General features: G+C 41.7%; 1 protein-coding gene across 1 annotated transcript; it reads right to left on the reverse strand.

The window, feature by feature from the left end:
• Positions 1 to 1,293: 1,293 nt before the first annotated feature.
• Positions 1,294 to 13,980, reverse strand: LOC135534578 (Fc receptor-like protein 5). Its single transcript, XM_064961531.1, has 10 exons — positions 13,740 to 13,980; positions 13,515 to 13,541; positions 12,887 to 13,168; positions 12,413 to 12,724; positions 11,428 to 11,700; positions 8,891 to 9,211; positions 8,350 to 8,460; positions 8,214 to 8,253; positions 7,829 to 7,952; positions 1,294 to 7,391 (listed from the first exon to the last, which is right to left on the reverse strand). The coding sequence occupies exons 1-10, from the start codon at positions 13,777 to 13,779 to the stop codon at positions 7,371 to 7,373; spliced, it is 1,551 nt and encodes a 516-aa protein (XP_064817603.1). The 5' UTR covers positions 13,780 to 13,980; the 3' UTR covers positions 1,294 to 7,370.
• Between the last annotated feature and the right edge of the window lie 3,588 nt (positions 13,981 to 17,568).

Here is a 17,568-nt window from a genome sequence, read left to right on the forward strand (position 1 = left end):
GTGCACAGAACTGATAGTACTATACACCGTCCCCCTCCCTTATACCCCCTCTCTCCAACAGCAGATCCACAAGAACACAACATGCTTCAAATGTCGCAACTTTATTAACACACGAGATGTAGCATTACATTTTGTATTGTTTCAGTATTGATAACAATTCTTCCATTAAAAGTCATAAAACATTTGAAAAGACGATTTACAGTCTTAATTTTCTTCACTTTGGTGCAATTTGTTTCACTTTGGTATGTGGTACATTTTCACAACTCTTAGACTCTAAACAGATCATCAAAATGTCACGTGGTCAAAACTCTAAGCACATTTTCAATTGACTGAGTACTACAAACTTAGCTTACCTATATAGTTTCATAACTGCTGAACCAAAATGGAGTAGTGCTTAGCTTACCTATATAGTTTCATAACTACTGAACCAAAATGGAGTAGTGCTTAGTTTACCTATATAGTTTCATAACTGCTGAACCAAAATGGAGTAGTGCTTAGTTTACCTATATAGTTTCATAACTGCTGAACCAAAATGGAGTAGTGCTTAGCTTACCTATATAGTTTCAACTGCCGAACACTGTAAAATGAATGTACATAAATTTATCAATTGTCATCAATTTATGTTGGAATTTAAAATCAAATACTATATGTATGTGTCTGTAAATACTACATCATCATTCTCCATCAGCCAGGGTGCTTCAATTGGACAACGTGGAGAGTCACTGGAAGTGCTTCCATTCAGAATTACACTGTGCTGTACAATGCACTGCTGAAATACCTGGGTTGTACATTACAATATATACCTGGGTTGTACATTACAATATATACCTGGGTTGTACATTACAATATATACCTGGGTTGTACATTACAATATATACCTGGGTTGTACATTACAATATATACCTGGGTTGTACATTACAATATATACCTGGGTTGTACATTACAATATATACCTGGGTTGTACATTACAATATATACCTGGGTTGTACATTACAATATATACCTGGGTTGTACATTACAATATATACCTGGGTTGTATATTACAATATATACCTGGGTTGTACATTACAATATATACCTGGGTTGTATATTACAATATATACCTGGGTTGTATATTACAATATATACCTGGGTTGTATATTACAATATATACCTGGGTTGTACATTACAATATATACCTGGGTTGTACATTACAATATATACCTGGGTTGTACATTACAATATATACCTGGGTTGTACATTACAATATATACCTGGGTTGTACATTACAATATATACCTAGGTTGTACATTACAATATATACCTGGGTTGTATATTACAATATATACCTGGGTTGTACATTACAATATATACCTGGGTTGTACATTACAATATATACCTGGGTTGTACATTACAATATATACCTGGGTTGTATATTACAATATATACCTGGGTTGTATATTACAATATATACCTGGGTTGTACATTACAATATATACCTGGGTTGCATATTACAATATATTTATACCTGGGTTGTATATTACAATATGTTTATACCTGGGTTGTATATTACAATATGTTTATACCTGGGTTGTATATTACAATATATTTATACCTGGGTTGTATATTACAATATGTTTATACCTGGGTTGTATATTACAATATGTTTATACCTGAGTTGTATAACAATATATTTATACCTGGGTTGTATATTACAATATATTTATACCTGAGTTGTATATTACAATATATTTATACCTGGGTTGTATATTACAATATATTTATACCTGAGTTGTATATTACAATATATTCATACCTGGGTTGTATATTACAATATATTTATACATGATTTGTATATAACAATATATTTATACCTGAGTTGTATATTACAATATATTTATACCTGGGTTGTATATTACAATATGTTTATACCTGGGTTGTATATTACAATATGTTTATACCTGGGTTGTATATTACAATATATTTATACCTGGGTTGTATATTACAATATGTTTATACCTGGGTTGTATATTACAATATGTTTATACCTGAGTTGTATAACAATATATTTATACCTGGGTTGTATATTACAATATATTTATACCTGAGTTGTATATTACAATATATTTATACCTGGGTTGTATATTACAATATATTTATACCTGAGTTGTATATTACAATATATTCATACCTGGGTTGTATATTACAATATATTTATACATGATTTGTATATAACAATATATTTATACCTGAGTTGTATATTACAATATATTTATACCTGAGTTGTATATTACAATATATTTATACCTGGGTTGTATATTACAATATATTTATACCTGGGTTGTATATTACAATATATTTATACATGATTTGTATATAACAATATATTTATACATGATTTGTATATAACAATATATTTATACATGATTTGTATATAACAATATATTTATACCTGGGTTGTATAGCAATATGCTTATACCTGAGTTGTATAACAATATATTTATACATGATTTGTAGATTTGTATATAACAATATATTTATACCTGAGTTGTATACAGCAATATATTTATACCTGGGTTGTATAACAATATATTTATACCTGATTTGTAGATTTGTATATAACAATATATTTATACCTGAGTTGTATATTACAATATATTTATACAGGAGTTGTATAACAATATATTTATACCTGAGTTGTATATTACAATATATTTATACCTGAGTTGTATATTACAATATGTTTATACCTGAGTTGTATATTACAATATGTTTATACCTGAGTTGTATATTACAATATATTTATACCTGAGTTGTATAACAATATATTTATACCTGATTTGTAAATTTGTATATAACAATATATTTATACCTGAGTTGTATATTACAATATATTTATACCTGAGTTATATATTACAATATGTTTATACCTGATTTGTAGATTTGTATATAACAATATATTTATACCTGAGTTGTATATTACAATATATTTATACCTGGGTTGTATATTACAGTGTATTTATACCTGAGCTGTATATTACAATATATTTATACCTGAGCTGTATATTACAATATATTTATACCTGAGTTGTATATTACAATATGTTTATACCTGAGTTGTATATTACAATATGTTTATACCTGAGTTGTATAGTAATATGTTTAAACCTGAGTTGTATACAACAATATATTTATACCTGATTCGTAGATTACAATATATTTATACCTGAGCTGTATATTACAATATATTTATACCTGGGTTGTATATAACAATATATTTATACCTGAGTTGAATACAACAATATATTCGACTCGTTATCCAGATTTCATTGATACACTGATGAATTTCAAGCGGAGAGACAGGCGATGCCATATCAGTTGACGAGTCACACAGGAAAAGGTGTAGCTGAACAGTGTTGCATGGGGCAGAAATAGCTACACCAGACTACATCAGGACATTATAACTGTAGCCTATGGCATTACAATACCTACACAATACCCCATATATCTGATCATCTACACGTGTACTGTACAAGGATAATGAAACATTAACTCTGACATATGTACTGTACACAGATAATGAAACATTAAGACTGACACATGTACTGTACACGGATAATGAAACATTAACTCTGACATATGTACTGTACACGGATAATGAAACATTAAGACTGACACGTGTACTGTACACAGATAATGAAACATTAAGACTGACACATGTACTGTACTGTACACGGATAATGAAACATTAACTCTGACATATGTACTGTACACGGATAATGAAACATTAACTCGAACATATGTACTGTACTGTACACGGATAATGAAACATTAACTCTGACACATGTACTGTACTGTACACGGATAATGAAATATTAACTCTGACATATGTACTGTACACGGATAATGAAATATTAACTCTGACATATGTACTGTACACGGATAATGAAATATTAACTCTGACATATGTACTGTACACGGATAATGAAACATTAACTCTGACATATGTACTGTACACGGATAATGAAACATTAACTCTGACACATGTACTGTACTGTACACGGATAATGAAATATTAACTCTGACATATGTACTGTACACGGATAATGAAATATTAACTCTGACATATGTACTGTACACGGATAATGAAATATTAACTCTGACATATGCACTGTACACGGATAATGAAACATTAACTCTGACATATGTACTGTACACGGATAATGAAACATTAACTCTGACATATGTACTGTACACGGATAATGAAACATTAACTCTGATATATGTACTGTACACGGATAATGAAACATTAACTCTAACATATGTACTGTACTGTACATGGATAATGAAATATTAACTCTGACATATGTACTGTACACGGATAATGAAATATTAACTCTGACATATGTACTGTACACGGATAATGAAACATTAACTCTGATATATGTACTGTACACGGATAATGAAATATTAACTCTGACATATGTACTGTACACGGATAATGAAATATTAACTCTGACATATGTACTGTACGCGGATAATGAAACATTAACTCTGACATATGTACTGTACACGGATAATGAAACATTAACTCTGACATATGTACTGTACACGGATAATGAAACATTAACTCTGACATATGTACTGTACACGGATAATGAAATATTAACTCTGACATATGTACTGTACACGGATAATGAAACTGTAAGACTGACACATGTACTGTATGAATCAGATCAAATGTGATTGGTCACATACACATGGTTAGCAGATGTTATTGGTCACATACACATGGTTAGCAGATGTTATTGGTCACATACACATGGTTAGCAGATGTTATTGGTCACATGCACATGGTTAGCAGATGTTAATGCGAGTGCAGCGAAATGCTTGTGCTTCTAGTTCCGACAGTGCAGTAATATCTAACAAGTAATCTAACAATTCCCCAACAACTACCTAATACACACACATCTAAAGGGGGGAATGAGAATATGTACATATACATATGTGGATGAGCGATGGTTGAGCGGCAGAGGCAAGGCGCAGTAGGTGGTATAAAATACAGTATATACATGTGATATGAGTAATGGAAGATATGTAAACATTATTAAACTGCCATTATTTAAAGTGGCTCGTGATCCATTGTTAAAGTGGCCAGTGATTGGGTCTCAATGTAGGCAGCAGCCTCTCTGAGTTAGTCATTGCAGTTTAGCAGTCTGATGGCCTTGAGATAGAAGCTGTTTTTCAGTCTCTCTGTCCCAGCTTTAATGCACCTGTACTGACCTCGCCTTCTGGATGATAGCAGGGTGAACAGGCAGTGGCTCAGGGGGTTGATGTCCTTGATGATCTTTTTGGCCTTCCTGTGACATTGGGCGCTGTAGGAGTCCTGGAGGGCAGGTAGTTTGCCCCGGTGATGAGTTGTGCAGACATCACTACCCTCTGGAGTGCCTTGCGGTTGAGAACGGTGTAGTTGCTGTACCAGGCTGTGATACAGCCCGACAGGATGCTCTCGATTGTGTATCTGTAAAAGTTTGTCAGGGTGTTGGATGACAAGCTAAATTTCTTCAGAGACGCTGTTGTGCCTTCTTCACCACGCTGTCTGTGTGGGTGGACCATTTCAGTTTGTCCGTGATGTGTACGCCGAGGAACTTAAAACTTTCCACCTTCTCCACTGCTGTCCTTTCGATGTGGAAAGGGGGGTGCTCCCTCTGCTGTTTCCTGAAGTCCACGATCATCTCCTTTGTTTTGTTGACGTTGAGTGAGAAGTTGTTTTCCTGACACTACACTCCGACTTCCCGTAAGACGGTCAGCGAAGTGGAGATGTTGTTTCCTACCTTCACCACCTGGGGGAAGCCTGTCAGAACGTCCAGGACCCAATTGCACAGGGGTTGAGACCCAGGGCCTCCAACTTGATGATGAGCTTGGATGGTACTATGGTGTTGAATGCTAAGCTGTAGTCAATGAACAGCATTCTTACACAGGTATTCCTCTTGTTCAGATGGGATAGGGCAGTGTGCAGTGTGATGGCAATTGCATCGTCTGTGGACCTGTTGGGGCGGTATGCAAACTGAATTGGCTCTAGGGTGGCCGGTAAGGTGGAGGTGATATGATCCTTGACTAGTCTCTCAGCACGTCATGATGACAGAAGTGAGTGCTACGGAGCAGTAGTCATTTTGTTCAGTTATCTTTGCCTTCTTGGGTACAGGAACAATGTTGGCCATCTTGAAGCATGTAGGGACAGCAGACTGGGACAGGTAGCAATTGAATATGTCGGTAAACACACCAGCCAGCTGGTCGGCACATGCTCTGAGGGCGCATGCTCTGAGGGCGCATGCTCTGAGGGCGCATGCTCTGAGGGCGCATGCTCTGAGGGCGCATGCTCTGAGGGCGCAGGCTCTGAGGGCGCAGGCTCTGAGGGCACATGCTCTGAGGGCACATGCTCTGAGGACGCGGCTAAGGATGCCGTCTGGGCTAGCAGGGTTAATACGTTTAAATGTTTTACTCACGTCGGCCACAGAGAAGGAAAGGGGGTGCTCAGTCCTTGATAGCAGGCCTCAATGTTGGCACTGTATATCCTCAAAGCGGGCAAAGAAGGTGTTCAGTTTGTCTGGAAGCATGACGTCGGTGCCCGTGACAGCGCTGGGTTTTGTTTTGTAGTCCATGATTTCCTGTAGGCCCTGCCACACACGTCTTCTGTCTGAGCCGTTGAATTGCAACTCATCTTTGTCCCTGTACCGGCATTTCGCTTGTTTGATTGCATTGCGGAGGGAATAACTACATTGTTTATATTCAGCCATATTCCCAGACCTGATTCTATGGTTAAATGTGGTGGTTCGCGCTTTCAGTTTTGCACAAATGCCGCCATCCATCCTTGGTTTCTGGTTAGGGTAGGTTTTAATATGCACAGTGGGTACAACATCTCCTATACACTTCCTTATCAACTCACAGAGTCAGCGTATAGATCGATGTTGTTCTCTGAGGCTGACCGGAACATATCCCAGTCTGCATGATCAAACAATCTTGAAGAATCGGTTCCGATTGGTCAGACCAGCGTTGAATGGTTCTAGTCACTGGTACATCCTGTTTGAGTTTCTACCTATAAGACGGTAGGAGCAAGATGGCGCCGTGGTCGGATTTGCCGAAGGGGTGGCGGGGGAGGGCTTTGTATGCATCACGGAAGTTAGAGTAACAGTGGTCGAGTGTATTACCCCGCGAGTACTGCAATCAATATGAGTTTTGTTGTAAGAGTTTTGAAAATATAACACTTCAATCTGAAAAATGGGCTGAAGTGTTTGAAAAAAACGTTATAATAGTTTGTTGGATAAAATGACATTGAAGGATCATTTTGCGAGGAACTCGGTCTAAAGTTGGGTTTTATTTCATCACGTCGGTTATATTGTGATCTCAAGGGTCTGAAAAGAGAAAGAACAGTTATGATAAAAAGTTGTATTTTACCAAAATATATATCACAAAAAAAGTGATATACTCTATGGACATTTGTCAGTGTGATCTCCTTTTTCTACACTGGATTATTCTGGAGTCTAGATTCAAAATCATGCACCTAATATCAGTAGTATATTGGCTGTACTATTGCTGCATTCAAAACAACTGGGAACCCTGAAAAATACGAGGTCAAATCATGACGTCAGTGACCTTCAGATCGGAAAGTCGGAGCACAAGAAAGAGACCAGAGTTCCGGAGATGGAATTTCGTGTGGGATGATCTTTCAAATAGAGCTCGTTTTCTTCCGGGTTCTCCGTTGTTTTGAATGCAATGAAGTCGGAAGTCGGAGATTTCAGAGTTCTGAGTTCCGAGCTCTCAGTTGCTTTAAATGCGTCATCAACTCTACCTGATTCTCAACGTCACTGCCAACACAGGAAGTGTCCACTTGCTTGACCCCTGACCTGGTAGTGATGTCAGACAGAGGAAGTGGATCTGGAATGATGCAGAAATGTTCGCTGAATCGTCTTTCACTGAAGGGGGAGACATTAAAGAGACAGAGAGCGAGAGAGAGAGAGACAGACAGGCAGACAGACAGAAAAAGAGAGAGAGAGAGACAGACAGAAAGATAAAGAGAGAGAAAGAGAGAGAGAGGGAGATGTTTGTATGGGCAATGACACTAATCTGAGACAGTACAAGGAGATCTTGGAAGGGATCATAGTTGGGTTGAATTAAACTGGATAATTTCAAAACACTGTAGGCCTACAATAGACTAAAAGAAATACAGGACTCACTTTGCTGCTCTCGCTCTCTGCTCGCTGCTTGCAACAATGTCTGAGAGAGAGGGGGAAGGAAGAGAGAGAAGGAAAGAATGAAAGACTGAGAGTGACACATTTAAGAACAATGACCATATTCTGAACACACACCCACCTCTTTGGCGGTTGAGCATCCTCATCACACAGGCCACACCCCCTGCCAGGGTCAGCATGAGGAAGCAGCAGAATACTATGGCCATGACCTCTATGGTTGTCGTGGCAACTTCTGTATGGACAGAGATGAGACGGGAGAGAGAGGTCACCACAACCAACTCAACTGTAAAGTTTCAACCTAACTCACCTGTAAAGTTTCAACCTAACTCACCTGTAAAGTTTCAACCTAACTCACCTGTAAAGTTTCAACCTAACTCACCTGTAAAGTTTCAACCTAACTCACCTGTAAAGTTTCAACCTAACTCACCTGTAAAGTTTCAACCTAACTCACCTGTAAAGTTTCAACCTAACTCACCTGTAAAGTTTCAACCTAACTCGTCAAAAGTAAAGTCGTCAACATGCATAAAGTTAATACAGTTAAATAAATTGTTATCATTTAGGGTGCTTCCCAAATGGAACCCTATTGCCCATTTGGCGCACTACTTTTGACTATGGCCTATGGGTGACTAATTCTCCCTCACTTGGGACACATCCTAACTCACCTGTGACCTGCACAAGGACAGGTTGGCTTTCCACCCAGGCGGACGTTACGTCATAACTGTCCCTTGCCCTGCACCGATAATACCCAGAGTCCTCTAGGGTGATCTCGGTGAGGAATAGGGTGCGCCCTCCGTCCGCCAGGGCGTGAGAGGGGTGAGAGGAGTCTCCCTCGGAGGGGGGAAGGAGGAGGGAGCCGTTGAGGGACCAGGAGAAGAAAGGGAATGTCCCGAGGCTCAGGAGGCATTGGAGACGAGCGGCGGCCATCTTGGAATCAACCCTGTAAAGGTACTCCACATCCACCTTTGGTGAGCCTCCTACTGGGACTGGAGGGAGGGAGGAAGGAGGGAGGAAGGGATGGGAAGGGGGGAGGAATGAGGAGGAGGAAGGGATGGGAAGGGGGGAGAGAGGAATGAGAAGGAGGAAGGGATGGGAAGGGGGGAGAGAGAGGAATGAGAAGGAGGAAGGGATGGGAAGGGGGGAGAGAGGAATGAGAAGGGGGAAGGATGGGAAGGGGGGAGGGAGAGAGGAATGAGAAGGAGGAAGGGATGGGAAGGGGAGAGAGAGAGGAATGAGAAGGAGGAAGGGATGGGAAGGGGGAGAGAGAGGAATGAGAAGGAGGAAGGGATGGGAAGGGGGAAGAGAGAGGAATGAGAAGGAGGAAGGGAAGGGAAGGGGAAGAGAGAGAGGAATGAGAAGGAGGAAGGGATGGGAAGGGGAGAGAGAGGAATGAGAAGGAGGAAGGGATGGGAAGGGGAAGAGAGGAATGAGAAGGAGGAAGGGATGGGAAGGGGAAGAGAGAGGAATGAGAAGGAGGAAGGGAAGGGAAGGGGAAGAGAGACGAATGAGAAGGAGGAAGGGAAGGGGAAGAGAGAGAGGAATGAGAAGGAGGAAGGGATGGGAAGGGGGAGAGAGAGGAATGAGAAGGAGGAAGGGATGGGAAGGGGAAGAGGCAGAGGGAGGGATGGGAAGGGGGAGAGAGCGGAATGAGAAGGAGGAAGGGAAGGGGAAGAGAGAGAGAGGAATGAGAAGGAGGAAGGGATGGGAAGGGGGAGAGAGAGGAATGAGCAGGAGGAAGGGATGGGAAGGGGGAGAGAGAGGAATGAGAAGGAGGAAGGGATGGGAAGGGGAAGAGGCGGAGGGAGGGATGGGAAGGGGGAGAGAGAGGAATGAGAAGGAGGAAGGGAAGGGGAAGAGAGAGAGAGGAATGAGAAGGAGGAAGGGATGGGAAGGGGGAGAGAGAGGAATGAGAAGGAGGGAAGGGATGGGAAGGGGAAGAGGCGGAGGGAGGGATGGGGAAGGGGAAGAGAGGAATGAGAAGGAGGAAGGGATGGGAAGGGGAAGAGAGAGGAATGAGAAGGAGGGAAGGGATGGGAAGGGGAAGAGGCGGAGGGAGGGATGGGAAGGGGAAGAGAGGAATGAGAAGGAGGAAGGGATGGGAAGGGGGAGAGAGAGGAATGAGAAGGAGGAAGGGATGGGAAGGGGGAGAGAGAGGAATGAGAAGGAGGAAGGGATGGGAAGGGGAAGAGGCGGAGGGAGGGATGGGAAGGGGGAGAGAGCGGAATGAGAAGGAGGAAGGGATGGGAAGGGGGAAGAGAGAGGAATGAGAAGGAGGAAGGGATGGGAAGGGGGAAGAGAGACGAATGAGAAGGAGGAAGGGAAGGGGAAGAGAGAGAGGAATGAGAAGGAGGAAGGGATGGGAAGGGGGAAGAGAGAGGAATGAGAAGGAGGAAGGGATGGGAAGGGGAAGAGAGACGAATGAGAAGGAGGAAGGGATGGGAAGGGGAAGAGGCGGAGGGAGGGATGGGAAGGGGAAGAGAGGAATGAGAAGGAGGAAGGGATGGGAAGGGGGGGAGAGGAATGAGAAGGAGGAAGGGATGGGAAGGGGAAGAGGCGGAGGGAGGGATGGGAAGGGGAAGAGAGGAATGAGAAGGAGGAAGGGATGGGAAGGGGGGGAGAGGAATGAGAAGGAGGAAGGGATGGGAAGGGGGAAGAGAGAGGAATGAGAAGGGGGAAGGGATGGGAAGGGGGAAGAGAGAGGAATGAGAAGGAGGAAGGGATGGGAAGGGGAAGAGGCGGAGGGAGGGATGGGAAGGGGGAAGAGAGAGGAATGAGAAGGAGGAAGGGATGGGAAGGGGAAGAGGCGGAGGGAGGGATGGGAAGGGGGAAGAGAGAGGAAGGAGAAGGAGGAAGGGATGGGAAGGGGAAGAGAGGAATGAGAAGGAGGAAGGGATGGGAAGGGGGGAGAGAGAGGAATGAGAAGGAGGAAGGGATGGGAAGGGGAAGAGGCGGAGGGAGGGATGGCCACAGTCAATACTCATACAGCTATCAGGACATAAACACAGTCAACACTCATACAGCTATCATGACATAAACACAGTCAATACTCATACAGCTATCATGACATAAACACAGTCAATACTCATACAGCTATCATGACATAAACACAGTCAACACTCATACAGCTATCATGACATAAACACATGCAGGAAGCACATGGAATACTACAATACACACACACACACATAGGTTTAGCCCGTACCCACTACCAGAGTCAGGGGTCTGCTGGTCAGTCTCTGTGCATCACTCTCCACTGTACACCGCACCGTGCCCATGTCATGCCCGGGAACCATGGCAACAGGGAACCAGGCAACCAGTGACTCCGTTGCCACGTCGGAACCCACCTCCTTGTCGTCAAGGAAGAGGTAGAAGGTCACGGGAGGGGTTCCCCTTGATGACCTGCAGGTCACATTGCCGCAGTAACTTGAACCCTCTTTGGAGATAGTGAAGGATATTTGGGGTACGGAGAGATAGGCTGAGGGAGAGAGAGAGATAAAAAGAGAGATAAAGAAAGAGTGAGAGAGAGAGAGAGAGAGAGAGAGATCGTAGGGCAGAAAGGAAGAAGGAAAGAGGGGGACAGAAATAGGGGGGAGAGAAAGGAGGGTGAGAAAGGGAGAGGGAGAGAGAGAGAGATGGGAGGGCAGAGAGAAAGGAGGGCAGAGAGAAAGGAGGGCAGAGAGAAAGGAGGGCAGAGAGAAAGGAGGGCAGAGAGAAAGGAGGGCAGAGAGAATGGAGGGAGAGAGAAAGGAGGGCAGAGAGAAAGGAGGGCAGAGAGAAAGGAGGGAGAGAGAAAGGAGGGCAGAGAGAAAGGAGGGCAGAGAGAAAGGAGGGCAGAGAGAAAGGAGGGAGAGAGAAAGGAGGGCAGAGAGAAAGGAGGGCAGAGAGAAAGGAGGGCAGAGAGAAAGGAGGGCAGAGAGAAAGGAGGGCAGAAAGAAAGGGGGGAGAGAGAAAGGAGGGCAGAGAGAAAGGAGGGAGAGAGAAAGGAGGGCAGAGAGAAAGGAGGGAGAGAGAAAGGAGGGCAGAGAGAAAGGAGGGAGAGAAAGGGAAAGGAAGAGAGAGGAGGGAGCAGAACATTTGACATGTTATAGGTTCTCTGTGTAAATAGTCTCTGTGATCTCCATTCCCCAGGTCCAGTACGGTTGTGGTTGTGAAACTTAACCTTCGACTTTTAACCTCTGCAGTTGTACCTTTGACCCTGACCGTGACCTCTCTGCTGCTGGAGAACCTGCTGTTGGTCTGCATCCTGGTCCCGGCAATGCACGAATAATTCCCAGCATGCTTTGCAGTGACCTTCTCCACCACCAGCGTGTTCCCCACCGGCCAGAGCAGAAGCGGGGTCAAAGGTGAGGTTGGAGATGATGTCACTTCCTGTCTGTTGTAGAACCAGGTGTAGGAGAGGTGGGAGCCCTTGGTGACATCACAGGTGAGAGTGAGCCGCAACCCCTCGTAGAGAATGGGAGGATCAGGGTCAGAGGTCACCATAGTGCCTGAGACAGGGACTGAGGTGGGGTGGAGGAGAGGAGGATGGAGGAGAGGAGGATGGAGGAGAGGAGGATGGACGAAGGGGATGGGTGAAATCATTTAGCTGTGAAATGATCTATTCCCCTGAAACAGCTCTACCACACAAACACACACACACACACACACACCCTTCTACTCACTCACTACTTGCAGGCGGACTGTTCCACTGAGGCCCATGTTTCCACCTGCCGTCACTCTGCAGTGGTACGATCCTTCTGACATCACAGAGATCTTCAGGAAGAACGTAGCCAATTGGTTGTCTTGGAGGTCGTTGCTCGTGGCGACCAGGTGGTTGCCGTCCTTCAGGAGCTCATATGTGTTTGGTGGAGGAGACCCAGGTGACCTACATTGGAACACTACCTTGGAGTTCAGGTAGGCCTTGTCTGGACCAATCAGAATAGGGCTAGGGAGAGATGAACCACCTGCAGAGAGGGAGTAGGTTGAAGTAGTCTCAAGATGCTGATCTCGGGTCAGTTTTGCATTTCCTTAATGGCTAAGGTTAGGGTTGGGGAAGCAGATCCTAGATCTGTACCTAGAGGAAACTTCAGCCCAGAGCTCAGAAACATGGTTTTACATTTGTTTAGGTTCTTTAGAACATTGCTGTCAAGCAGTTAGAGAGTTTAGTGTGGCTGTGAAACTCAAAACTTGACATTTTCTCATTGAACCATATGGAGGATATAATGGACTGTGATAAGAGTCATATGTGAGATGCAACTTTTAATTTAATGTAATTGGAAAACAGAAAACCGGACGAATTTGAATACATACCCATTATGGACACCAGACAGGCCACAACTGGAAGAGAACAAACCAACAGAAATACCTTAGTACAGGACACTTGTCAACTTTGCTCTGTTAGCCTGGGTCCCAGTCTCCTTATGGCATTGCCATCATTGGCTTGACAAGGACAGCAATGGAGTCGGTAAGCAGATCTGGGGACAGGGTATAACTTTGTTGAAAGAAAATGAATACAAAATTGTTTCATTGACTCACCTAAAACAGGCAATAAACATAATTCACGATTTTTCTTCATACTCAGGCTCAGTCTTCATCCGAAGCATGTTGTCTGTATAAGTGTCATGGGTGTGTGTGTGTGTGTGTGTGTGTGTGTGTGTGTGTGTGTGTGTGTGTGTGTGTGTGTGTGTGTGTGTGTGTGTGTGTGTTTGTGTGTGTCAGGGTGTTGAACGGTCCACCACATGCTAGAGGGAGATAACTTGAGTATGTGCGTCTCTCATCAAAAACTTTCAACTATACTGTCCATCTAGACAACACTATGACTACTAACCTAGTACAACTTACTGTCCATCTAGACAACACACTATGACTACTAACCTAAACAACTATACTGTCCATCTAGACAACACTGTGACTACTAACCTAGTTCAACTATACTGTCCATCTAGACAACACACTATGACTACTAACCTAAACAACTATACTGTCCATCTAGACAACACTATGACTACTAACCTAAACAACTATACTGTCCATCTAGACAACACTGTGACTACTAACCTAGTTCAACTATACTGTCCATCTAGACAACACTGTGACTACTAACCTAGTACAACTATAATGTCCATCTAGACAACACTATGACTACTAACCTAGTACAACTATACTGTCCATCTAGACAACACTATGACTACTAACCTAGTACAACTATAATGTCCATCTAGACAACACTGTGACTACTAACCTAAACAACTATACTGTCCATCTAGACAACACTGTGACTACTAACCTAAACAACTATACTGTCCATCTAGACAACACTATGACTACTAACCTAAACAACAATACTGTCCATCTAGACAACACACTATGACTACAAACCTAGTACAACTATAATGTCCATCTAGACAACACTATGACTACTAACCTAAACAACTATACTGTCCATCTAGACAACACTATGACTACTAACCTAAACAACTATACTGTCCATCTAGACAACACTGTGACTACTAACCTAGTTCAACTATACTGTCCATCTAGACAACACTATGACTACTAACCTAAACAACTATACTGTCCATCTAGACAACACTGTGACTACTAACCTGAACAACTATACTGTCATCTAGACAACACACTATGACTACTAACCTAAACAACTATACTGTCCATCTAGACAACACTATGACTACTAACCTAAACAACTATACAGTACATCTAGACAACACTATGACTACTAACCTAGTACAACTATAATGTCCATCTAGACAACACTGTGACTACTAACCTAAACAACTATAATGTCCATCTAGACAACACTGTGACTACTAACCTAAACAACTATAATGTCCATCTAGACAACACTGTGACTACTAACCTAAACAACTATAATGTCCATCTAGACAACACTGTGACTACTAACCTAAACAACTATACTGTCCATCTAGACAACACTATGACTACTAACCTAGTACAACTATAATGTCCATCTAGACAACACTATGACTACTAACCTAGTACAACTATAATGTCCATCTAGACAACACTGTGACTACTAACCTAAACAACTATACTGTCCATCTAGACAACACTATGACTACTAACCTAAACAACTATACTGTCATCTAGACAACACTATGACTACTAGCCTAAACAACTATAATGTCCATCTAGACAACACTATGACTACTAAACAACTATACTGTCCATCTAGACAACACTGTGACTACTAACCTAAACAACTATACTGTCATCTAGACAACACTATGACTACTAACTTAAACAACTATACTGTCCATCTAGACAACACTATGACTACTAACCTAGTACAACTATACTGTCATCTAGACAACACTGTGACTACTAACCTAAACAACTATACTGTCATCTAGACAACACTATGACTACTAACCTAGTACAACTATACTGGTCATCTAGACAACACTGTGACTACTAACCTAAACAACTATACTGTCATCTAGACAACACTATGACTACTAACCTAAACAACTATACTGTCCATCTAGACAACACTGTGACTTCTAACCTAAACAACTATACTGTCCATCTAGACAACACTATGACTACTAACCTAAACAACTATACTGTCATCTAGACAACACTATGACTACTAACCTAAACAACTATACTGTCCATCTAGACAACACTATGACTAATAACCTAAACAACTATACTGTCATCTAGACAACACTATGACTACTAACCTAAACAACTATAATGTCCATCTAGACAACACTATGACTACTAACCTAGTACAACTATACTGTCCATCTAGACAACACTATGACTACTAACCTAAACAACTATACTGTCATCTAGACAACACTATGACTACTAACCTAAACAACTATAATGTCCATCTAGACAACACTATGACTACTAACCTAGTACAACTATACTGGTCATCTAGACAACACTGTGACTACTAACCTAAACAACTATACTGTCATCTAGACAACACTATGACTACTAACCTAGTACAACTATACTGTCCATCTAGACAACACACTGTGACTACTAACCTAGTACAACTATACTGTCCATCTAGACAACACTGTGACTACTAACCTAGTACAACTATACTGTCATCTAGACAACAGTGTGACTACTAACCTAAACAACTATACTGTCCATCTAGACAACACTGTGACTACTAACCTAGTACAACTATACTGTCCATCTAGACAACACTGTGACTACTAACCTAAACAACTATAATGTCCATCTAGACAACACTGTGACTACTAACCTAAACAACTATACTGTCATCTAGACAACACTGTGACTACTAACCTAGTACAACTATACTGGCCATCTAGACAACACTATGACTACTAACCTAAACAACTATACTGTCCATCTAGACAACACTGTGACTACTAACCTAAACAACTATACTGGTCATCTAGACAACACTATGACTACTAACCTAAACAACTATACTGTCCATCTAGACAACACTGTGACTACTAACCTAAACAACTATACTGTCCATCTAGACAACACTGTGACTACTAACCTAAACGACTATACTGTCCATCTAGACAACACTATGACTACTAACCTAAACAACTATACTGTCCATCTAGACAACACTGTGACTACTAACCTAAACAACTATACTGTCCATCTAGACAACACTGTGACTACTAACCTAGTACAACTATACTGTCATCTAGACAACAGTGTGACTACTAACCTAAACAACTATACTGTCCATCTAGACAACACTGTGACTACTAACCTAGTACAACTATACTGTCCATCTAGACAACACTGTGACTACTAACCTAAACAACTATAATGTCCATCTAGACAACACTGTGACTACTAACCTAAACAACTATACTGTCATCTAGACAACACTGTGACTACTAACCTAGTACAACTATACTGGCCATCTAGACAACACTATGACTACTAACCTAAACAACTATACTGTCCATCTAGACAACACTGTGACTACTAACCTAAACAACTATACTGGTCATCTAGACAACACTATGACTACTAACCTAAACAACTATACTGTCCATCTAGACAACACTGTGACTACTAACCTAAACAACTATACTGTCCATCTAGACAACACTGTGACTACTAACCTTCACGACTATACTGTCCATCTAGACAACACTATGACTACTAACCTAAACAACTATACTGTCCATCTAGACAACACTGTGACTACTAACCTAAACCAGGTGAAGTTGTTGAATGGAGGACACAAGGAACCAGGGATTTGAAAACAACAACAGAACACTGAATGACGTAACAACACAGCCTTTTAATAGAAGCTCTTTTAAAACGGCATTCATAGAAGTTCACATTTAAAAACAGTATT

The sequence above is a fragment of the Oncorhynchus masou genome, unplaced genomic scaffold (assembly GCF_036934945.1).
Source record: "Oncorhynchus masou masou isolate Uvic2021 unplaced genomic scaffold, UVic_Omas_1.1 unplaced_scaffold_3605, whole genome shotgun sequence".
In the NCBI taxonomy this organism is placed as follows: Eukaryota; Metazoa; Chordata; class Actinopteri; order Salmoniformes; family Salmonidae; genus Oncorhynchus; species Oncorhynchus masou.